This window comes from Balaenoptera acutorostrata, chromosome 3 (genome assembly GCF_949987535.1).
Source record: "Balaenoptera acutorostrata chromosome 3, mBalAcu1.1, whole genome shotgun sequence".
NCBI classification, from domain to species: Eukaryota; Metazoa; Chordata; class Mammalia; order Artiodactyla; family Balaenopteridae; genus Balaenoptera; species Balaenoptera acutorostrata.
The window spans coordinates 154,418,516-154,443,570 of NC_080066.1; the positions used below are offsets into that span (position 1 = coordinate 154,418,516).

Sequence of the window (25,055 nt, forward strand, 5' to 3'; positions counted from 1 at the left end):
CCCTGCCTGTGTCCTCAAGTCTGTTCTGTACGTCTGCCTCTTTATTCTTGCCCTGCCACTAGGTTCATCAGTACCATTTTTTTAGATTCTGTATATGTACATCAGCATGCGGTATTTGTTTTTCTCTTTCTGACTTACTTCACTGGGTATGACAGACTCTAGGTCCATCCACCTCACTACAAATAACTCAGTTTAGTTTCTTTTTATGGCTGAGTAATATTGCATTGTATATTTGTGCCACATCTTCTTTATCCGTTCATCTGTCGATGCACATTTAGGTTGCTTCCATGTCCTGGCTATTGTAAATAGTGCTGCAATGAACATTGTGGTACATGTATCTTTTTGAATTATGGTTTTTTCAGGGTATATGCCCAGTAGTGGGATTGCTGGGTCATATGGTAGTTCTATTTTTAGTTTTTTAGCGAACCTCCATACTGTTCTCCATAGTGGTTGTATCAATTTACATTCCCACCAACAGTGCAGGAGGGTTCCCTTTTCTCCACACCCTCTCCAGCATTTACTGTTTATAGATTTTTTGATGATGGCCATCTGACCATTGTGAGGTGATACCTCATTGTAGTTTTGATTTTCATTTCTCTAATGATTAGCGATGTTGAGCATCTTTTCATGTGTTTGTTGGCAATCTGTATGTCTTCTTTGGAGAAATATCTATTTAGGTCTTCTGCCCATTTTTGGATTGGGTTGTTTGTTTTTTGATATTGAACTGCATGAGCTGCTTGTATATTTTGGAGATTCATCCTTTGTCAGTTGCTTCATTTGCAAATATTTTCTCCCATTCTGCGGGTTGTCTTTTTGTCTTGTTTATGGTTTCCTTTGTTGTGCAAAGGCTTTTAAGTTTCATTAGGTCCCATTTGTTTATTTTTGTTTGTATTTCCATTACTCTAGGAGGTGGGTCAAGAAGGATCTTGCTGTGATTTATGTCATAGTGTTCTGCTTATATTTTCCTCCAAGAGTTTTATAGTGTCTGGCCCTACATTTAGGTCTTTAATCCATTTTGAGTTTACTTTTGTGTATGGTGTTAGGAAGTGTTCTGATTTCATTCTTTTACATGTAGCTGTCCAGTTTTCCCATCACCACTTATTGAAGAGGCTGTCTTTTCTCCATTGTATATTCTTGCCTCCTCTGTCAAAGATAAGGTGACCATATATGTATGGGTTTATCTCTGGGCTTTCTATCCTGTCCCATTGATCTGTATTTCTGTTTTTGTGCCAGTACCATACTGTCTTGATTACTCTAGCTTTGTAGTATAGTCTGAAGTCAGGGAGCCTGATTCCTCCAGCTCTGTTTTTCTTTCTCAAGATTGTTTTGGTTATTCGGGGTCTTTTGTGTTTCCATACAAATTATAAAATTTCTTGTTCTAATTCTGTGAAAAATGCGATTGGTAATTTGATAGGGATTGCATTGAATCTGTAGATTGCTTTGGGTAGTATAGTCATTTTCACAGTGTTGATTCTTCCAATCCAAGAACATGGTATATCTCTCCATCTGTTTGTATCATCTTTAATGTCTTTCATCAGTGTCTTATAGTTTTCTGCATACAGGTCTTTTGCCTCCTTAGGTGGGTTTATTCCTAGGCATTTTATCCTTTTTGTTGCAGTGGTAAATGGGAGTGTTTTTTTAATTTCTCTTTCTGACTTTTCATTGTTAGTGTATAGGAATGCAAGAGATTTCTGTGCATTAATTTTGTATCCTGCTACTTTACCAAATTCATTGATTAGCTCTAGTAGTTTTCTGGTGGCATCTTTAGGATTTTCTATGTATAGTATCATGTCATCTAATAACATATCTTTTTAATGTACATCTTACATTTGTTTGTTCTATGTGGGCTCCCCAGAGAGGAATTTCTTGCTTTGCTCTCAAGTTATGTTCAGAGCCTGGATGGAAAGATGGTAGAGGAAGAGCTAGAAAAGTTTTTACTTTAGTGAACTTAGAGAATTCACAGGGTTGTTTTTGGTTTGTTTGTTTGGGTTTTTTTTTTTTTAGAAAATTGGAATTTAATTGTGTTGTTTATCACTGTAAATCATTTACATTCAGTAGGATCTGAGGACAAAATAAATAATACCAAAACTGTGTACAGTTTAAATAACTAGTGAAAAATAAGTGACCCCATGAAACAGGGAAAACGTGTGATTTGTCAAGCTCATTTGGTCCTTACACCCTTCCTGTCTTCAGACACTTGTGTTGGTAGCTATTAGGTAGGGAGGAATGAGAATAAGGGTCAGATGATGGCAGGACTCAGCTGAGCTGTCCTTTCCTACTCAGCCCCAAAGTGTCCTCAGCTGTAAGGTGTTTACTGCAAGTCACCCTGCACGGGCAGAGGTGAAGGTGAGCATTTGTTGGTTCTGTGGACATGTGGACAGAGCACTGCCCCTTGACCAGCACATGCCCCCAGGTCTATCTTTGGCAGACAGAACCCCTTTTTGTAATGACAGTATTCTGCCTTTTTATGGAGTAAGGTCTATTTGACCTTAAAGCTCAAACGTAACTAAGTTGAGAAAGGTGAATCATTTCCTGAAGAAGATTGTGAGAGAGAAAGAGTAGGATGTGGAGACAGTACAAATCCTTATGTTTTAGACATTGTATGACTTCATGTCATCTTTTGAGACATTAAAACTCTTCGTGAATTTTTACTTTTATTTATTTTAAACAAATTTTTAAAAATCATAGTATAGAATTCAAAACACGAAAAGGCTGGGATATAAAATGGAAGTTTCTCTCTGTCTTTCTTGTTCCCCCCAGGCACCCAGATTCCCTTCTTGGAGGCAGCCACTGTTCACCAGTTTTTTTGAGTTCCTCCCAAAGATAGTCTATGCCTTTACAAAAAATATAAGTTAATGTATTCTTTTACTCCCCACCCCCAGCATAAATGGTAGCATATCTATTCTGCATTTTTCTTTTATCATATTACAGTATTTCTTGGTGATCTTTCTGAATCTCAATACAGAGTAGAACTGCCTCATTTATTTATTTATTTATTTATTTATTTATTTGAATTTTTGAATTTTATTTTATTTATTTTTTATACAGCAGGTTCTTATTAGTTACCTATTTTATACATATTAGTGTACATATGTCAATCCCAATCTCCCAATTCATCCCACCACCACCACCTTCCCAGTTTCTCCCCTTGGTGTCCTTGCATTTGTTCTCTACATCTGTGTCTCTATTTCTGCCTTGCAAACCAGTTCATCTGTACCATTTTTCTAGATTCCACATATGTGCGTTAATATACGATATTTGTTTTTCTCTTTCTGACTTACTTCACTCTGTATGACAGTCTCTAGGTCCATCCATGTCTCTACAAATGACCCAATTTCATTCCTTTTTATGGCTCAGTAATATTCCATTGTATATATGTACCACATCTTCTTTATCCATTCATCTGTCGATGGGCGTTTAGGGTGCTTCCATGACCTGGCTGTTGTAAATAGTGCTGCAGTGAACATTGGGGTATATGTGTCTTTTTGAATTATGGTTCTCTCTGGTTATATGCCCAGTAGTGGGATTGCTGGGTCATATGGTAAGAACTGCCTCATTTTTAAGGGCTGCATAGTACTCCAGAATTTCCTATCTCAGTGAAAGTAATTATGAGCACATGATAGGTATGATATTGATATTTCCCCAGGCTGTAAAAGGAGACTTGCAGTATTTATTCATGTAATAGCCATAACATGACTCTTTGGAAAGTATCATAAAGGCTTCAGATATGGTACATATGGATTCCATAGGCTAGGGAAGAGATAGGAAGCATGCATCAACCTTTTTTCCACTGAGGATTGGAGGAGGGGCATTTTCATGCATTTACATTTGGATTGATAAAAGTGATGTTCTACATTATATTCATTGCAGTTTAGGGCCCTGGATAGCTTGTCTAGTGTCACAAAACCAGTTTACTTATGCAAATGACTAAATATGAAATAATTGGAATCTTGCAATTCTGTCAAGTGCCTCCCAATTGAAGGCGATAGCAGTCTTTTCCCGTAAGCCCCATGTGGGGTAGCATTTGGATACTTCCCTTCCCACTCTGAAAAGTGGAGCAGTCTTCCTGACAAGTGGCCCTGGTCAGTCCCTACCTGGAGCAGAGGTGAGCACCAGATGCCCAGGGAGATGGGGAGGGGCACATGCAGTGACTTGAGATGAACTTGTTGCCTATGCTTGTGCACCAGGGAGAGGACAGCTGAGGCCCAAGGCTACACAGCACACAGGAGCTGTGTTTCTAGGACTGAAGTCAGCAGTACTGCTCCCAAGTTGCCTGCGGGGAGACCTGTCACAAGGGCTGCCAAAGACTGCAAAGTACGGGCTCCCATCCCACCTCATCCAGAGCCTGCTTCCCTGCAGGCCTTCAGCTTCTCTTGACTAGCTTGAGTTTTATTTTTGTGATTGAAAACCAGGAGTGGTTCTAGAATGGGTTCTTAGCGTGTCCTGTGAAGGCTTTGACTTTTAGCCCTTTACAGTTTCTAGTTTTGTAGAGGTGCAAATTTTCCTGTGACTGGAGCTGGTTCTTTCTGGGAACCAGGGGTAGGATTGTACAGGAGGAGGGTCAGGAGGGAACTGACAGGCCCACAGAAGTATCCTTTAAATGTCACCAGCCAAAAAGCACAGCGTCCTATGGAATATTCCTTTGTCTTTCTGGATTATCACTTAGTGCAGAGGTCTTGAAACTAGAAGGTTCTGTCTAATCTCCTGTCAAATTCTGGTGTCTCTACAAGTGCTGGGCTGGGGTCTGCCTGAACCCCCTCTATTGCTGGGGAGTTCAGTAGAAACATTTATATTTTTTATAAAGTCTGTTTTAGTTGTACAAGCAAACCAAAGACACTTTAATGATATAAAAATTCAAACAAGACATGAAGCTAGATTTGTCTGAAGCTACCATCTCCTCCAATCCTAGTCATCTCTCTAGAAGTAACTACTTGTAACAGTTCATTGATATATTTTTTTTTATAAATTTATTTACTTATTATTTTTGGCTGCTTTGGGTCTTTGTTGCTTCATGCGGGCTTTTTCTAGTTGCAGTGAGCGGGGGCTACTCTTCGTTGTGGTGCGCAGGCTTCTCATTGTGGTGGCTTCTCTTGTTGCGGAGCATGGGCTCTAGGCGCACAGGCTTCAGTGGTTGTGGCACGTGGGCTCAGTAGTTGTGGCTCGCCGGCTCTAGAGTGCAGGCTCAGTAGTTGTGGCGCACGGGCTTAGTTGCTCCGTGGCATGTGGGATCTTCCCGGACCAGGGCTTGAACCCGTGTCCCCTGCATTGGGAGGAGGATTCTTGACCACTGCGCCACCAGGGAAGTCCCTCATTGGTTCTTTTACCAACAGTAGATATATTATATATTTTTACACAATAGATATACTTAACAGAAATATATATATGTAGTTGTCCCTCAGTATCCAAGGGGGATTGGTTCCAGGACACCCCTGGATACAAAAATCGTCAATGCTCAAAATGGTGTGGTATTTGCATATAACCTACACACATCCTCCCGTATACTTTAAATCATGTCTGGATTACTTATGATACTTAATACAATTTAAATGCTATGTGAATAGTTGTAGATACATTGTAAATGCTATGTAAAGAGTTGCCAGAGTGTGGCAAATTAAAGCTTAGCTTTTTGAGGTTTTTTTTCAAATATTTTCAATCCGTGGTTGGTTGAATCCACAGATACAGAACCCATGGATATGGAGGGAGGATTATATTTGTGTGTATTTATGTGTGTGTGTACACATATATACATGTATACATACACACAACCTCCCCGCTCCGCGATGTTTCTTTAACAGTTCATCTTTAGGAAATTTGCAGCTCCATCCTCTGATCCAGATTCCGTCTTCTGGGGCCACACTGCAGAACCACGTATGGACAGCCCACATGTCTCGCCCAGCCCTCTTGTTGTATGGATGGGAAAACACACACACACACACACACACACACACACACACACACACACGCCGTTTAATGTGGCTTTTGTGCCGGGTGCTGTGCTAAGCACAGTTGTCTTACTTTATCCTCAGAACACCCGCATGAGGTAGGCGGTGTTATTATTCCCACTAACAGATGAGGAAGCAAGTTCAGAAAGGCTAACTCACCTGCTCACGCTCACACAGCTAGTAAGTAGCCAGCAGGATTTGAACCCAGATGAGTCTGACCGCGGGGTCACGTTCCTGTTCTTTGCGCCTCGCCACCTTCTGTTTTGTGCCCTGGACCCCTGGCATAGTGCCTTTGCACTGGGTAGAGCCTCAGCGGGTGTTCCTGAGGGCCGTCTTGTTCCCTTGTGGGCAGAGCAGCAGGGGGTGAATGCCTGACCTCGGCCTCTCAGCCTCCCCAGCCAGCTGCCTGCAGAGCTGGCTCTGGGCAGCCGGCCTCCTGACCTGAGGGGAAGGTAAGCGTAAAGGACGCAGCCTGCCTGTCGGGACGCGAGCCAAAGCCATGCCGGTCCCGCCGTTAAAAGGCCTAATTAGGCTCATCATTAAGTTCAATTAGGCATTGGAAATGATTGTTCCTTCTAAGCCTGCCGTGCCCTCCAAGAACTGGATCCATTCCCAGGCAGCCAGCTCGGGAGCCAGTTCTCGTTACGGGTTTAGGCCATGATTCCTTCCAAGGCCGAGGGCAGAGTTGTCCGGGAGGCTCTCAGCCCAGAGCCGGGAGCTCCAAGTGCGCGTGAAATGCGGGCGGGCGTCTGTCCTGGAGGCCATTCCTGAGCCTGTCTCCACTCACCCTCCTTCTCTAGGGCCACCCCTTCCCCATGCACGTGTTAGGAGTCGGGATATCTGCCTGTGTGCTAGTCCCCCTGCCACCCACCCGCCCTGTGACCTTGGCACAGGTCATGGGAACTCTTTGGGTTGAGGTTCCCGAGGGGTTTGAACTAGATGATCTCAAAGTTCCCCTTTCAGCTGTAGGCTATCACGATTCCGGGAAATCCCAGATGTTCAAGCCCTGTGTACCCAAGATTTCTTTCCACTGAGCACTGACTGGGAGAGAGAGGAGGGGAGGTCCAGTGTCACCTGGGGCCGCCAGCTCAGCAACCTTGGGCTCTGTGTCTTCAGCGTTAGAACTGAGTGGTCTCAAAGGCCCCGCACAACTCAGAAAGAGTGTTTGCCCTTCTGAACTGTGCTTTCTGGATGGCCGCTTGAAATTATTCATTTTGGTCCATGAATCGTGGCCTTGAAATGAAACAGTTGACAAACCCTGAGGCGGGGCAGGCCTCCCAGGCACAGGGGCCAGTGGGGGAGGCATGGATGTGCCCTGGTGTGTTTGGAGTGCGCAGAGCGGGGGACTGAATCCCGGGGTTTGCCTGGAGAAGTAAAGGAAGTAGATGGACAAGGTAGAGAAGGGCCCGCATGCAGGGCCTTGAATTCCAAGCATGTGCTTTACAGTGTTGGGAACGAGGAGCCACTGACATGTTGACAGGTGTGTGACCAGTGGTGCAAGGGACACATGATCACACCTCTTCTGCATGCTTTTTTGATGTGGCACGATCTTGGGGTATTTGCAGATACAAAACGACATCCGTTTCTCTCAGTGTAGAGGCCTCCTCTTAAGTGTTGTCTCAGCTCCACTCTGTATAGTGAGTGAGCTCTTGTCTTTCTAGGCTGGACAGAGTTGTAGACGGGCCTGCTCAGCTTTTCCCCTGAGTTTGACACCTTTTTTTTCTGGCAGATTTTGGTGATGTCACTCATCCGTTGTTGCCTGGGAATTGTTCTTCTCTTGTATCCATTTCAAATCATTGCTTTCTCTTATGAGACCGTATATTAAGATTACCTGATTATGATTACATGAGGTTGGTTTTTCCATAGGATATCTGTTCCTTCTTGACTAGAATGACTTCTCATTTGCCACTAGTTGTGCTGTATTAGTGACGTTGTATTCATCTGCAAGTAGCAGAGAACCCCATTAACAGAGACCTAAATGGGAAGAGGGTTCTCTCAGAAAATAGAAGGTCCAGTGCTCTGTGGTCCCGGGCTGGTGTGGCAGCTCCATCTTGACAGCAGGGACAGAACTCTTTCCGTCTTCCTGCCCACCATCCTTAGCATGTGGGCCTTTGTCATGATGCTCATGTCTTGTGGTTGTATGATGGCTGCTGTACCTCCAGGCCTCACTTCTGTTTTCCAGGCAGGAAGAATGGAGGTGAAGGTGAAGCGCTCTTTCTTAGCAAGAATTTGTCTTTTGGAGGTGAGGGGCCAGGATATGCTTTCCAGGGACTGATGCATCTTTCTCACTGATCAGAAATATGGTGTATGCTCACCCCTCAGTGCGCGAGAGGTTAGGGAATGGAATGTTTTTAGCTGGGCTCATTGCCGTCCCAAGCAAAATCAGGGTTTGAATCGAGAGGAAGGGGACATGACTTCTGGGCAGGTACCACGTTGCTTTTTCTGTGGTTGACCCCATCAGCTGAGCTACAGCAATCACTGGATGAGACTGCCCTGCTGAGACCGCCGTGTGAGGTAGGGGGTCAGGTGTGCTAAGGGACATAAAAACAGTCTCACCTAATTCTGGAATCTTCTCAGATGTGAGGAACCCTTTGGAAAGGACTTGAAAGCCAGAAAAAGTTGCTTTTTAGACAGGGGTAAACAAAAGTGGCTGAAGTGAAGGAAGGGAACCAGGAGGCAGAAAAAGGAAAAGCAGGAGATGGATAGCACAAGAGGGGTGTAAAATGAGAGAGCTGGGGGGTAAGCCTGGAGGCTAAGTTAACGTTGTCGTGAAAGGCTGTGGGCAGCTGCCGCAGAGGCTCTGTGAGCCGGCCCAAATAGTTCTTGTTTGGCGACAGGGGTGTGTAGATGGGCGGCCAGGTGGGGAGGGTACGTCTCCAGGGTAGGCTGCCGGGCATGTCGGCTGAGGGGTCCGGGCAGGTTCAGCCAGAGGCAGCAAGAATGTGGGAAGCAGGGGAACGAGGGGTCTAGAGGCAGAAAGTAGGAAGCACTGGCTGGGCACACCTGGCCAGCACCCACCTCTGGGCGGGGGTTCAGTTACAGGACTGAGGAGGAGAAAGGCAGCATCTTGAGCAAGGATTAGCGGCGCAGGGAGGAGAGACTGGAGTGAAAATAATGATAACGATGGCAGCAGCCGTGACTATTCACCGTCACGTCCTGTGTGCCAAGCGCTGTGCTTGTAAATGCTTTGTGTGAAATAACTTGTTTGATTCTAACAGCAACCCTGTGAAGCAAAATGTGGTATCATCGCCAGTTTTGCGGAGTTTAAGTGACTTGCCCCAGAGCACAGAGCCAGTGAACGGTGGCCCTCTGATCTGAACCCTCTGACTTCAGAGCCCGTAGTCAGAGCCAGCTGAGCCCACGCCTTAAGTCCTCCCGGACCTGGAGAAGAGAGGGCTGAGTTCTCAGGTGCCCTCTTGGGAGGTTCACAGGCTCAGCAGGTCTGAACAGATACCCTCTTTCCAACTGCTTAGAGGGAAAGGAAGTAGAAAGGAGTCATAGTAAGGAGGAAGGAAGCAGCTGGGAGGTTAAGAGTGGGTGAACTGTCTAGGAGAGGAGAGTGAAGGGGAGGTAGAGGTTCTCCATGAAGCTGGGAGAGTGGTGGCCCGTTTTGACAGCACCTAAGAAAAGAGAAGGGAGGACCAAGGAGGAAAATGTCTTAAATTCTTTAGTAGAAAGAGAGTTTGCGTTAACTTTGTTGTCTCTAGAAATGACTGAATAAGGGAAAAGGGTTTTTGCCCCCTTCCTTTCCCTCCTCCCTCCTTCCTCCCCTTTTCTCTTTGGTGTGTTTCCCCCGCCATGCTGACTTTGGGATCTCCAAACCAGCACATTACAGGGATTGAAATGTTAGGGCTGGATAAACCAGCTGTGGGAAAAGGGGTAGCTTGGGAGGTGTCAGAATAGGAAATGGTATTAATGGGAACAGATGGGGATGGGGGCCAGGATCGGGAGAGGCAGGGTCAGTGTCATTCCCAGAGCCCGGGAGGGACCTGAGAGGTCATGGAGCGTGGCCCCTTTGGTTTAGAGGTGGAGAAGATGAGGGGTGGGTGGTTGAGTGGCTCAGGTATAGAATCGTTAAGAGTTAGAAAAGCCCTCAGATGTCACCTTGCCTCCCCCCCGCCCAAGGTCATACAGCTAATTAGTGTAATAGAATGTGCCTCTCGTTATGCAGCCATGCCATCCTGAAACCTTGAGAGCTGCACGCATTTATCTGAAGTTCATGAAAGGCCGTGCACTGTGCTATTTGTGCAACACCGAGTCTGTGAGAATAAAACTCTCTTTACTGCAATCCTCCGGGACTCTCGCAGAAATGAGATGTTGATCATATGAAGCAATCTCAGTGAACAAAAAAACTTTCAGGGAAAGTTGTGTCCCCTGAGCCAGCCAGTCTGCTGAGGGGGACACGCAGCTTCGCAGAGTGAGCGGCTAAAACCCAGCAGGGAGTGACTAGGGACGCCAGCCATTGGTGAAAATTCTCCCGACATAAACGATCTCCTTGTTCTTCCTTTGATGGATTCAGTCTCTCAAAAATAAAATGCATCTGTGAACATCATACCTGCCTCTTCCCTTTTCTTTTTAGCCCTTTACTGAGAAGTAACTGAAAGCAGTTTTAATTGTAGAGGCCGCAGCCCGGGCAGACATAGGTATAAATATGCACAGGAGATAGAGCCCCACTCGTAAAATCTAGGTTTTTTCTGGTCTCGTGGGTCTGCCGGTGATTTTACTTTTTGTCCCATCTACTGTCCCCACGGCTGGTTAGCAGGGGCTTTGCAGGTTTCTCCTGGTTTCACAGTGGTCATTGCACAAGAGGCCATGTTTAGCAGTGCCAGGGTGTCCTTGGTTCATCCATACCCGGGAGTCCCCAGGAGGCTGCCCCACATGATGCCCTGCCCGGCCCTGGGGGCCTCGCTCGCCGGCAGCTGGAGGGGGGCCCCTCTAACAGCAGGCACCACCTTCCCTTTGAGTAGCTTATTACTTGGGTCAGTCTCAGTGTAATCATGGGCTTTTGGGGGACCACAGGATGTAAAAGAAAGGCAGAGAAAACAATGGGTTAGTGACTGGAGAGAAATCTTTACAGGTTCCTTTATTACAGTGAAGAAAATTCTCTCCAGGAGAAATAAAAGACCCAACCCATTCAGTGTAAATCCACTATACTTCAGTTTTTAAAAAATGGACTGAAATAAAGGTTTTCAGAAACGCTGATAAAAATTTGCCCCCTGACTTGTGGAGCCATGATTTTGCTTGCTTTGGTCACCACCTCCTACGTCATTTCACTCTCCATCCTTATGGCCACATTTCCCAGAGACCGGCTGTGAGTCAAAAAGTTACTGTCTCTCCCATCAGCTTTCAGCCCCTCTGATCATGTCAATGGGAAAGTCTTAACACCTTTGTAACCTTGCTTATCTACCTTTTTAACAAAGAGAGAATATACTCAGACTTCTGGCAAATAGCAATATGTGGCTATAATAAAATAAATTTTGTGTTTTATTTAAATTCTATTGTTTTTTATAATTACCTTCTATATGGCTGGTGATGCTAAATTTCCACTGAGAATATAAAGTTTTCTTTTAAATAAATTTATTACAGTAAAAGTAAGGAATCAACTTAAAGAAATATAATCAACTTAAAGAAAATATAAAGTAGATGCAGAAAGTACACAGCTACAGCAAAATTCGTGAAGGTAGAATTTGAAAATGGAAGACGTTTGGGAAACACTGTCTGATAGCACTTCTTCCCAGAGGCTTTTCCTCCCCATCCTTCCCCAGCAGGAGGGATAACAGAACTTCTTCCACTTAACCCTCCGTGCTGGCTTTTATATCCCAGGATATGCAGTGAGTTGCCTATTGTTCATTGCATCCTCCCTAAATTGTCTTAGTAACTTGAAGGGAAAAAAAGGAACCCAGTGAAAATTTCTAGCCCCATAGTTCCCTCCTGATCCCTGACCAATGTCAGCGTCTGTGTTTTTGGAGTTGATACCAACGTGTAAGAGCATCTTGTTCCAGTCTGGCTGCACACCCAGCCAGCTCCGATTCCCTTCTCATTTTCAGCCACCACCTCATCTGTATTTCAGCCACACCAGCTCTCCTGCTGTTTTCTGAGCACACCTGGCCCTTTCTTGCCTCCCGTCTTTATTCAGGTTGTTTTCTCCAGCTGGACATCCTTCCTGCAGCTTTTCTGCCAGTTGCAAGCCTGCTCAATCTTTCAGTTGGCACGTCTTCTAGGAAGTCTCCCCAGATTCCCCCAACCGGAAGGGTCAGTTCTCTCTTTAGTGCTACCATGATATTTTGCTCTAACCTCTCTTGTCTTGTTAAGAGTAGGGCATAATAGAACCAGCAATAGATGAGGAATTGTTGGTTTCTAGTTCCAGCTCTGTGTCCAGCTTGCTTTGGGGCTGTAGTGAGGTCGCTTCAGCACCTCTTGGCCTCTGTTTCCTCACCTGGAAGATGCACAGGGGGATGGTGGCAGTAGTCTTTCAGTCACTGCAGTATGTGAGTCTTCTGGAGGCATTACTGTTATCTCTATAGTGTTCCTTTCTCCAGCCAGATTGTAAAATCCTGAGCAAAAGGTCCCAAATCCCAACACCTCCCGTTTGTGCCTAATAGATAATTAGTTACCCAGTTAAGGTTTCTGAATAAAATAATGTTCATTTGAGATACCTAAGATCTAGAGATCTAAACTTTTCCACTTTTTAGTTTATTCATAGCAGAAATATACATACATTATTATATGTTCCCATAATTATTTTTAGCTACTAAAACTGTTTCTATACATTTCGACCCTTTTTCCTCTTGATAAATGCTTCTTTAGAGCTTGAATTGGAACAAAGATGTTATTTTGAATCTGACCAGCAGGGGGCAAACTTCACCCAGGAATTGCCGTGTAAATCACTATCGCTTCAATTTGATAGGGCTTGGGAGTCTACAGATAGGATTTGGAAGTTGGTTTTCATCTTTCTACTAGACACCTTGTTTGTTGATAATGCCAGCAGGAGCTAAATGTGCTCTAATATGACCTAAAATCACAGTGCCAAAATTTGGGTGCTGGGGAGTTCTTGTTTGTCTTTAAAAGAAGGGAGAAGGTACAATACCTGCAAATACATCTGGACACTAAACATGAATGGCAAGAATTAGGAACTGAGGGGGAAAAGAGTGGGGACTTCAGCTCTCAGGAGAGATTTCAATGCGGAAAAGTCTATTGGCCAAAGAAAACGTCAGTTCATGGAAAATATCTGGTTTTTAATCAGTATTATAAGTGGGGAACATCTTAGAGCAGAGGGTCCCCAGTTAAGCAGTCCACTGCCTGATGCTGAATGAACCTTGTAGCCATGATTACAATGACAGATTTCTCCTCTGCTCAGATTTGGGTTTCCACTGTGAAGGCTCATTTGGTGGGTCACACAATTTATAAAGTAGAGCCTCAGTGTTAGATGTGCTAGTGATGTGTTATATGATCTAGGACAAACGACCTCCCCTCTCTCAGGCCTTTGTAAAACTGACCTCAATGAGGTTTGGATGCACTTGTGAGATTTTTATTGGACATTTAAGAATTATGAGGGTAGAAAACGTCGCAAGAAAATGGTATTTTGACTGCTTTTCTTCCAGAGGAGTGATATGTTTTGAAAATATAAGGTAGCTTTGGCTTCACTTTAGCTGGTCTCTCATTTCTGCACTTCCCCTTGCTACGTGTTTATGAATTTGGCCCCTGGCTGCAGAGTTTCTTCCTTCTGTCATGGGAGCCCTGTAAGCTCCTTACTGTGGCTTTAGCTCTTCCCTCATGGGCAACAAGTTGCGCTAGTAACCATTTGTCCAAACCCTTCACATCTCTCTCTGGTTAGAGGCCGTGGCCCAGGCAGGATGGTCCAGCAGGGGACCTTCCACTAGGACATCAGGGCTCTGGATGCCCGGCACTTTGCTCTATTTTAAGCCTGTGCTGTCTTGCAGCAGGGAGGTGAGTCTAGGGCCCAATATGTGCTGTGGATATTAAGAGACTTCAAGGACACTTCCCCCCATTTATCCCAGTTATGTCCCCTGCTAAAATAGGTTAACGGTGTCTAATTAACCACTGAACATTGTCATGCTGCATAAAGATAGCATCCTGGCTGTTCTTTGAGCCATGGTACTTTATCTCCATTTAGATCTCTGCAGTATTCCATTAAACTCGAGAGCAACATTTTAACTGAGATGATGTCTACATTAGGGCCGCCTTTCGCCCTTCAGCACGTGACCCGTGTAGGCAGCAGCTGAGGCCTTCTGTCTGATGCAGCAGGGCGGGCAGAGGAGACTGGCTCTGCAGGCGGGGAGGGTCCTTACATTACGGTCCTTCTCTGCCACTGAGCCCCAGAGTAAGACCGAGGATCCGGGACTGGGCAGTGGTTCTGCGTGGCTGCAGGCACAGGGTGCGCCAGCGCCGTCAAGCTTGTCCTCCACTGACCAAATCATGCCCAGTGCGCGTCAGCGTGGTCTCTAAATGTCAGAGGAAAGGAAGTGCATCTGAGCAAAAGAAGTTAGAAAAAGCGAGTGCCTGGAGGAAAGGGTGACCTGGCTAGATGGGGTCTCCTTTCTCCTATGACGCGAGCTGTCGTGTTGTAAATTAACCAACATTAACTATCACGCGGTCAGGCTGACAAAGCTACAGTGCTGCTGTAAGTTGAAAGTATGTCATCTCATCATGGAAAATGTTAATTGAATTTGAAGCAGAGTCTGTAGAATGAGCCTTTCCCCCAGTGTAGATAGAACTGCCTGCGTGCCTGTATCATGTAGGGTTTAAGAACTGGGCCTTGTATACTGGCCCGACCCCTTTCTAGGTGAGCGACCTTGGGCAAGTTACTTTACTTCTCTGAGCACCAGTCTCCTCATCTGTAAAATGCAAGAACGTTTAAATAAGATAATGTGATAATTAAATAAGGTAACGTATAATACTATATATAGTAGTGTTGTATAATAGTAACATATAAATAAGATAATATAATAACAATGCTTGGCACCCAACAAACTCAGTAAGTGTTAACTGTTATCATCAGTCATCAGTCTTCCTGTGACAAGCTATGGGGGCAGGGGCCTGGGAATGGACTCTCCCCTGAGAATCGAGGGTGGATGTGTGGAGCCCAGGCTGAGTCACCCAGTGTGGCTTGTAGAGAAGCGGGGGTGAACACCAGGAGGGGACTGGTTGAGTGCGGAACTGAAGGACTGGGCTCTGAAGGAAGGTAAGGATAAGGAGCCAACGCCCTTAACCTTGAAGTCTCCACCTGTTTGAAGAACAGACGGCTTCACATGAGGCTGAGCGATCTTAGCGACTTGGCAAGCACCACACGGAGAGGGCCGTGGTTCCCCTCTTGCTAAGTCACTGACTAGGTCCGGCGCATCCCTTGCTGCAAAGCAAGAGGCCAGGGTGCCCTTACTCCTAACACCCTGTCTCCACAAGGTGGGAGGTGAGGGAGGACACTTACTCTCAGTGTCCGGAGCTAAAGCTTTGTTCTGCAAAATGGCCAAAGTAATCAGCAAGTGATGGAGTAGCTCTTGAAAAGAAACCTGGCATTTAATTAACTTTTCAAAGTGCTGGTTCAGCAACCTCTGTGTTTTACATTTTGAATATTGAACAAGCATCTCTAATCGGATCTGAATTGCTTCTGGGCCTCCCCCGGTGGAGAGCACCTGCTGAGCTTTTACGAACAACACAGAATCCTGAGTTTCAGGAGAGCCAACTCAGAGTCACTCGGGAATGGAGCCTTCAGTCTGTGAGGCCGTTTCCTTCCTCCCCTCAGCCTGTAGGTCAAGTCAGAGTTCATGAACGCTTCTGTAAGAAGAAAGCAGGCAACTCGGAAGGACAAGGCAGCAAGGCTTACATTCTGCTGCTTAGCGACAGAGAGTTCAGTCTAGTCTCTGAGATGAGGTTTCGGGCAGTGGTTCTCACATACGTGAGTGGGCTTCATTTCTAGAAATTACAGGTGTGATTCTCTTGTGCACCAGTGGTTAAGAACTCCTGGTGTAAAGGATTCTCTCCAGCTTTCAATTAGCTATCTGTTGCCTCCTGTAAGTATGGAAAACCTGTGAGCACAGTAAATCCAACCAGATGTCAGGGTGACCAGGGGACATCTAAATATCAGCGGGTGTCTGCTTTTGAAAGGGCTTGGGGCAGTGGGTTCGGGAGATAAGGATTCTCGTTTCAGCCTTGTCACTAAACAGCTCTGTGATGTGGACAAAGCACACAGAGCTTTGGTGGATTGGTGCCCACTGTCCCAATCTATTGGTATATATAAAATGGTGCTCCTGAAGCCTGCTTTGCCTCTTTTCCAGAGCTAATGTTGATAGACATGAAAGTCTCTGAAGGCTCCCCAAAAGTGCTCTATCTCTGTACAGTGGTCTCGCCAGTATTATAATTGTCAGGTGCCCAAACCTTCTAACGGCCACTTCTGGGAAAGAGGCATGTGGGCCACAGGGGGCGGTAAGAGACCAGAAGCCCAGGGTGGAGCTGGCCGCAGCTCTGCAGTCCTCCTGCCACAGGTCTGGGCCAGCTCACACCGTTTCCCCGGAAGGGTGTGATGACCCAGAACCTGCAGTCCTCTCCCTCAGCCTCCACCCACCTACACAGTCTGTGGGAGGCGGGGCTTTAGCCCACATCCTTCTTGGGTTACCTACCCTGCTGGGCAATGATAGACCACCAGGTTTTCATTATTTTTTAACCTGTCACCAGCAGTTTAAAAATGTGCTCTGCATCGTGACTGGGTATATCTGTATATAAAACTGAAAAAAATTTTATGTAACATTTATCCTTACTATTTGCAGTACACTCTCTTCACTGTTCTTTGCTATTGAAAAAAAAAAAAAGACAAAAAAGAAAGGCTGGTGGTGATCCTCTAAATTGATTTCATGGCTCACTAATTGTTCATGACCTGTGGTTTGAAAATCCTTATGCTAGATTCCATGTCACTGCATGGCCTGAGGTGCGTTTGGGGACTAGGCAGGTAAAGTAAATCTGTGGAGCGGTGTGTTATTTCAAAATAGCACGTTAAATTATATCACTGAGATACATAGACAAGTTATTTGCATATTCACAGTTCTATAAAGAAATGTACTCTCTACCTGCTCTCCTAAAGCATGCTTCCCACTTCCTTTTGCTTTCTCACTTTTGGTAGCTGCAGAGCTACAGGAAACACTTCACTAGCCTCTTAACTTCTGTAAGAAAAGCAGCAGTGCAGGTTCAGCGGTAAAGAGCTAGTAGGGACCCCCAGGTGCCAGGAGGGTGGGAGCTCAGGCTTGGAGGGGGTGGGGCACAGCCCAGCTTCCCTGAGTTTTTCCTTGTGGGAATGCAGGCCCAGTGTGGCCAGGGTTTGTATTTGAAGAATTCAGAAATCCGGACTTTTTTTGTACAAAATCTCCCAATCTGGACAACAAATTCATGTTAAAACAGAAAAAAATTAAACCAAACCAAAATAAGCAGCGGTGTGGTGCAGCCCAAACTTATCTGCAAGCTAGGTACAGCCCAGAAGTGGCCGACTGTTTCAAAGGCAGTGTTTCCTGATGTTTCTCCAGGGCCCCGCCCAAGTTCCCACTAGGCTTTCCATCTCCCAAGCAAACGGCTCTCCCAGAACCTGCTCTTTCTAGCAGACTGACAGACAGACAGACAGACAGAACGCCCCCTGGGGCATCCCTGCCCTCCATCCTTGAGGGCCATCTCTCGTTCTTGCTCCTTCCCTGCTGGATGAAATGAGAGGCTGCGGGAGGATCCTGGGCTCCCCCTAGGGTGGGAGGGAGCAGGACGTGGGCTCAGCGGCAATTATGCTGAGTATGGACCTCAGCCCCTGTTCGGATGATGAGTGGATAAATGGCAATTAATCAGCCTTCCCCCGGAAGAGTAGGTTATCATTATTGTTTCCTTCAGACAAAATCACCGTTCCTTTTGCCCCGGCACATGGCTTAGGAAGGCAAGATTCTGTCGTAACCCCTGAGGGTAGTCAGAGAGGGAGCTGCCCCTTCTGTACAGCAGGAAGGCGCTGGCCTAGGCTGCCCAGCCTCTCGAATCCCGTTATTCTTCTCTGACCCCCATTTCCATCCAAGCTCTTCTGCCGCTAGTGACATATGACTGGCTCATTCGGACAGTGGGTTCAGAGTTCAGCCTCACCAGGACAGTTAGAGGCAGTGGTCCCTGGGAACTCAAGCCGGGAGCAGAGCCTCCCCTCCACACAGACAGAAGGCGGCTGTGCTGGCGGCGGGGGCCTGGGCGGGTGCTGCATTCAGGATTCCTTTGACTTTGACTTAGAACAGGTCATAAACCTGGGTCATCTGACATCACGACGGTGGGGATGCCCTGGGTACCCGATGCAGTTTACCTTTGTGCCCCACCTGCTGCCCTGAAGGTCCCACTCGCCCACCTACCCCTAGTTGCTCCGTCTCTTCAGTCGGCCCCTTAAGAGTCAAAAACTGCAGCCTAGGAGGTCCCCTCAGAGTTGTTCCATACTGTTCTTCCAACTTTACCTACCTATTCACTTCCCCCTCCCTGACTTCAGCCAAAATTAATCCTTTCTTCCCTCCTTCCCTCCTTCCCTCCTTCCCTCCCTCCTTCCCTCCTTCCCTCCCTCCTTCCCTCCTTCCCTCCTTCCCTCCTTCCCTCCCTCCTTCCCTCCCTCCCTCCCTCCTTCCTTCCTTCCCTCCTTCCTTCCTTCCTTCCTTCCTTCCTTCCTTCCCTCCTTCTCTCCCTCCTTCCCTCCTTCTCTCCTTCCCTTCCTCCTTCCCTCCTTCCCACCTTCTTTCCCTCCTTCCCTCCCTCCTTCCCTCCTTCCCTCCCTCCTTCCTTCCTTCCCTCCCTCCCTCCCTTCTTTTACTCTGTCTCTTTCTTTCTTAACAGCACAGTTACAGTCTAACTTTCATGGGAAGTAGTCTATTTAGAGTTAGGTTTATGATTCTACTCTTTGGGGATTATTTGCCTTTTGCAGAAAGTGCTGGTTGGCCCCCATGCAGCTCTTACTGGGAGGCCTTCTCGGCCTCCTGCCGGCCGTTATGACGCTGCCACCACCCTTTGCCCTCGATCATCATGGTGATTGATTTCTGACTTAAAAGAATTCATAGAAAACAAATACTCTGTTATCACAGAAATTTTCACACATACGGGAAAGTTATCTCCATGTAACCCACACCCAACTTTAAAAATCTTCAGCGTTTAGCCGATCTCATTTAGAAGACTTAAAGATCAGTGTTTCTCAGAGTATCAGTAGTGACCCGCTTGGATTAGAATTACTGGGAATTTGTTTAAGATGCATGTTCCTGGGCCCCCCCCCCAGACCAACTGATCCAGAAATCTGTCGTTGCTGGGCCCAGCAATCTGCACGTCTGACAAGCTTCCCAGATGGTTCTTACGCACGTTCGGGTTGGGGAAGCAGGGCCTCACATAGCGTCTGTGTGCGAACAGACTTCCTGCTCGTGGAAGGTCTTACTTGCCCACCATCACTCACAGGACCTTCCGGTCCTTCACGTGGAGGAGACAGAAAGTCAGGCCTGAACTGAGCAGCTAGTTCGTCCCCTTTTGCTCGCGGGAAGCTACACGTGTTAGCACAGCAGCTTCAAATGAGACCCAAGGCCTCAGTCCTAAGCAAGTGCTCTGTAAATTGGTCAGTTAACTGTTGAAAGGAAGACACCATGTCATCTATACCCTTTTGAGTTTTGAGCTTCTCATTCAACTTGCACTTAAGCTCAACAATTTAATTTGGAGTCATGCTGAAATAAGGCCGTAAGAAGGCATTACTGTAATTTTCTTACATTGGTTGTGGGCCTTGGTCTATAAAGAGGAATCCAGACAAATAAAGCACTTGGGTTCTGCTAATTTGCTCCCACTTTTGAAACCCCCCTCCAGCATGCCATGTCAGTGCCGGAGACTAGAGGGTTCTCATAAACCTTGTCTCTCTTTTTTCCAGGTCAGGAAGGAGGGCTTCTGAAGAAATAGAAGAGTATGTGTCCAGTATTCTTACAACATCCTGTGGTGACCATAGTCAACAGTGCGGTCTGGGTGGTCCTCATCTGTTCAGCCTTTATTGAACACAGCATTCAAACACAGACAGCAGGAAGCTGCCCGTGGGCTGGGGCTGGAGTTAGGAACACTAGTCAAGGGTTCGGTTAATGCTGCTTCCTCATCTGAAGGGCTGGACTCTGGCATTGATGCCCATGTCATATCTCCCACCGCATGGTTTTTAGAATTGTATGTTCAGGTATCAAGAGTACTGACCCATGGGTTCTGCTTTATTGATGCAGATGGGCAGAAGCAACTCCAGCCTTCTAAACCTAGCCTTCTCCTAAGACTTATATCAAAAAGAAAGAAGGAAGGTTTCTAGGTAAAGATGGAATGTGAAGGTAGGGCCACGGATCTCATACCTGCGGGGTGGGTGGAGCCTCCTATCACGGTCGGTGTGATGTTGCCTGTGGGATGGAGCACTGCGTGGCTTGTGCGGCCGTACATGGCAGACCAGCTGCCAAATCAGGTCTGACCAAGTTGGTGGAGGGGAGTGGGTCCAGAGGCATTTTCATCTAGGAGAAAGAATGGAAGCAATAACAATATAGGGTTTTCACTTTCTGCTTTCCTTTCCTTCTTTTTGGGGGCAGTCACCGTCTCAGACAGCAGAGCCTGGATGGACCAGATGATGGAGGAGGTAAGATGCCCTTGGGGAGGTCAGAAGGGCTTCCAGAGACGTCCCAGAGCATTTCCTGAGCTACAGTTAAGGCGCCATTTGCTGCAGGCTTACTGGAAACATCCCCTGTGGCCTCATCCTAGCCTTTTGTTTTGCATCTCTGCACCTTGCTAAGTGCTACTGCCCCTGCCTAGAATACCCCACCTTCTTCTTTATCCACTAATCTTCTTTGTCCTTCAAAACTCAGCTGGAAGCCTCACCTCCTCTGAAATGTCTTCCCTTCCATCCCACCCTTTCTCTGAGTCTGATGTTCTTTCTCTGCACCGGCAACCTCCTGGGCAAACTTACATTGTAACACACCACCATGGTAGTAATAGCTAATACTTATCAGGTGTTTATTATATTTCAGGCACTGTCCCACCACTTTATAGATGTTAAAGCGTTTCATTTCACAACAACCTTATGAGGCAGTACTATTATTATCCCCATTTTATAGTTGAGGAAACTAAAGTACAGAGAGGTTAAGTTGCCCATGGTCACAGAGCTAAGTGACTATCACACTTTAATTCTTTATTGGCTTGACTATTCTTCCCACCAGGCTCTAAGCTCCTTGATAGTGGACACCGTGTCTTATTTATCTTTGCATCTCTCATGCACAACACACAGTAGCCAGTTAAAGGCTGACATTGTAAATGGGGGAGAAACAGCATTTACATGTCCAGCAGCCATGTCACAGCCGAAACCTGTGTTCAGAACTCAAGAGAAAAGGTAAAGTTTGTGTGTACTTTTTACAAGAAACCTACTAGAGCGGAGGTTATCTTTAAGACCTAAATGATCAAAGCCTCTTTTTTAACCCACATATTTACCATTTCCACACTATTCCTTTGTGCAGAATTCAGTTTCCATCTTGTATCATTTTCCTTGTGCCTGAAGCACTTCATTTAACATCTTTTTTGTAGAGCAGGTCCTCTGGCAACAAATTCTCTCAGCCTTGTTTGTCTGAAAATGTCTTTACTTTTCACCAGATATAGAAGTCTGGGCTGGCAACTCTGTTTTTCCTTTTAGCATTTTAGTTCATTGTCCTCTGGCTTGCATTGTGTCTGACGAGAGGTCAGTGGTCCTCCTTATGTTTGTTCCCCTGTATGCAGTATGTCTTCTTCTCCTGCTTTTAAGACTTATTTCCCCTTATTTGTTATTTTCAGCAGTTTGGTTATGATGTGCCTTGTTGTGGTTTACTTTGTGTTTATCCTACTTAAACTTCTTGAGTCTGTGGTTTTACGGTTTTCATCAGATTCAGATAATTGTAGCCATTGTTTCTTTTCTTTTTTTAAAATTGAAAAATAGTTATGTACAGTATTATGCTGGATCAGGTGAACTACGTAGTGATTTGACATTTGCATACATTAATGAAATGATCTTCATGATAAATCTGTCTCCATACAAGTTATTACAGTTTTATTGACCATATTCCTTATGCTGTCTGTATATTACTTCCCTGTGGCTTATTTATTTTATAACTGGAAGTTTGTACCTCTTAATCCTCTTCCCCTATTTCACCTCACCCACCCCTGCTCTGGCAACCACCTGTTTATTCTCTATCTCTGAGTCAGTTTTTGTTTTGTGTTTGTTTTGGTGCTTAGATTCTGCACATAAGTGAGATCTATGGCATTTGTCTTCCTCTGTCCGACTTATTTCACTTAGCATAATACCCTCCGGATCCATCCATGTTTTCACAAACGGCAAGATATCCTTTTTTTAATGGCTGAGTAATATTCCACTGTATATATATACCGTATCTTTCTTATCCATTCATCTACTGATGGACACTTAGGTGGCTTCTCAAATTCCAGCTGCCTTAGCCCCCTAAACTTTGACCTCTGTCTCCTCAGCTCAGCCAGACCTCTCTCCCCATGCTCCACTTGGGGTTCCCCACCCCTGTGCCAGTGTCCAGGAAGCACCCCTAGGCAGAAGCCAGGGTGACTGCAGGGCCCACTTCATTTGTTTCCCTTCCCTTGGGGATCACAGTTCTGTGCTACCTCTTGTCCACTGTGTGAAAACAGTTGTATCTTGTATTTTTTCCAGTTTTCTAATTGTTTATAGCAGGAAGGCAAGTCCGGTACCAGTTACTCTCTCATGGCTAGAAGTGGAGTCCCAAAGCCTTCTATTAAATAACCTTTGCTTGCAAGTACAAAGTGGAGGAGAGAATTAAATCTGGAGAACATGGATGATTCTCTGTGCCTTAGCTACCTCATAGGATTAGGGCAAGGGTCATATAGGACAATCGTGAAATATTCTGGGATGGTGGTTAAAATACAGATTCCCAGGCCACCCACAAAACAGAAGCTGAAGTTAGGGCCCAGGGATCTGCATTAATTTAAGTAAGCTCCCTGGATAAATATTTTGCACACTGAAGTTTGACAACCCTGCTGTAGTGCCTCCAAAGCCAGGATTGAAGACTGGAGGGGGAGTTGTGTGCAAGAGTACTTCTGCCTCGGACTTCCCTGGTGGCGCAGTGGTTGGGAACCCACCTGCCAATGCAGGGGACACAGGTTCGTGCCCTGGTCCGGGAGGATCCCACATGCCGCGGAGCAACAAAGCCCGTGTGCCACAACTGCGGAGCCTGTGCTCTGGAGCCCACGAGCCACAACTACTGAACCCGTGCACCACAACTACTGAGCCCGCATGCCACAACTACTGAAGCCCGCACACCTAGAGCCTGAGCTCCACAGCAAGAGAAGCCACTGCAATGAGGGGCCCGCGCACTGCAACGAAGAGTAGCCCCTGCTCACAACTAGAGAAAGCCCGCGCACAGCAACAAAGACCCAATGTGGCCAAAAATAAATAAATAAATTAAAAAAAAAAAAAAAAGAGTACTTCTGCCTCATCTCCTTCCAAAGGGGTTTGAAGGTAGAAAGGGAGTCTCTGGAGGTCAGGAATTCAGCCTGCGCTCTAGGAGTTAGTAAGAGCTCTGGGCCCGCTGCTCCCATCATTCTGCAGCACTTTGCTTTTCCATTATCTCTTATTGACAAGCTCATTTCTTTTTGCCAGATATTCCTCCTTAGCTCTGCTCACTAAATTCCTCTCAGCTGCCAAACTTCTCCACCCACTAATAATTCCCAGCAGCCCTGTTCAACAAGGTATCCTGCACTTCTTTTCCCAGAGTCTGCTTTCCCAGACGTGTTCCTAGGATGTCCTCTGCCAGTGCACACTGGCAGCTGTGATGCTCAGTGATTGGTGGCTACTGCCACACTTTGGGTTGGCCTGTCCTCACAAACGCTCTGTTGCTTCAGCCATTGGTTGCATAGGGCAGCAGGGCAACCACCCAGGAGGATGTTCCCCGGACTCCAGGAGGCAGGTCCCTGCCAGGCATGAACAGAGCTGTTTGGTGGTTAAGGCGCAGTGTGCTTGGAAATTGTGATGCTGATGAATCTGAGGTGCTCATTCAATTCATGGTCTACAGAAGGTTTATTCAACTGGGGCTCTTCTCCACACCTCTCCCCACCCCACCTTGGACCTCTTTCCAGCTCCCCTCAAAGGACCTCTGAAATCCCACCTTCTCCATTCTTTTTCAATGTGTGAACATGCTCCATTTCAAGGAGTACCTGTTAAATATTACAGCAAAACCCTCTGAATACTGAAGTTTACACACATCACAGGTGCATTATTAGAAAGTTGTGCTGGCCGCCATTGTGACATCATCATGTTAGAATCAAATTGTTGCAGGTTTTTTTTTTGTAAATTTATTTATTTATTTGTTTATTTTTGGCTGTGTTGGGTCTTCATTGCTACGCACGGGCTTTCTCTAGTTGTGGCGAGCAGGGGCTACTCTTTGTTGCGGTGCGCGGGCCCCTCATTGCAGTGGCTTCTCTTGTTGTGGAGCACGGGCTCTAGGCATGCAGGCTTCAGTAGTTGTGGCACACGGGCTCAGTAGTTGTGGCTTGCGGGCTCTAGAGCTCAGGCTCCATAGTTGTGGCGCACGGGCTTAGTTGCTCCACGGCATGTGGGATCTTCCCAGACCAGGGATCGAACCCGTGTCCCTTGCATTGGCAGGAGGATTCTTAACCACTGCACCACCAGGGAAGTCCCAAATTGTTGCAGTTTTAAGCAACTCTATAGGCCACCTTGTCAAACCTGCCATTTGACACGTTAAGAGATTGAGGTTTACAGATTATTATACAGAATCTCAGGACTCAAAGGGCAGCTCTGATCTTCTGATCTCAAGGGAACAGACACTCTGCTGTCATACCGTGGTGTCCACCAGCATCACTGCCGTCACCAGTATTACGAAACTTTTACCGCATTGTGTAGTACGTTTTTTTCTCATTTAATTCACAAAGCAAAGCTATGGGAAAGTTCCTTTAAATCAGTTTTATTGAGTTCTAATTTGCATACAGTAAACTGCATCCATTCAAAGTACACAGTGTGAATTTTTACACATGTATATACCCAGTTAAATCTCCACCACCATCAATATACAAAACATTTCCATCACGCCCAGAAGT

The 25,055-nt window shown here is 46.1% G+C and overlaps 1 protein-coding gene across 3 annotated transcripts in view; it reads left to right on the forward strand.

The window, feature by feature from the left end:
• Positions 1-25,055, forward strand: part of IFT43 (intraflagellar transport 43) — a 95,819-nt gene that overhangs the window by 45,457 nt on the left and 25,307 nt on the right. For 2 of the 3 annotated variants that reach the window (XM_007184500.2, XM_007184501.3), the window contains exons 4-5: positions 19,846-19,878; positions 20,528-20,574. In XM_007184500.2, coding sequence (XP_007184562.1) covers positions 19,846-19,878; positions 20,528-20,574 — 80 coding nt within the window. Of the gene's footprint in view, positions 1-19,845; positions 19,879-20,527; positions 20,575-22,985; positions 23,380-25,055 lie in introns of those variants that run through there. The other variant, XM_057543398.1, reaches the window with a different exon arrangement.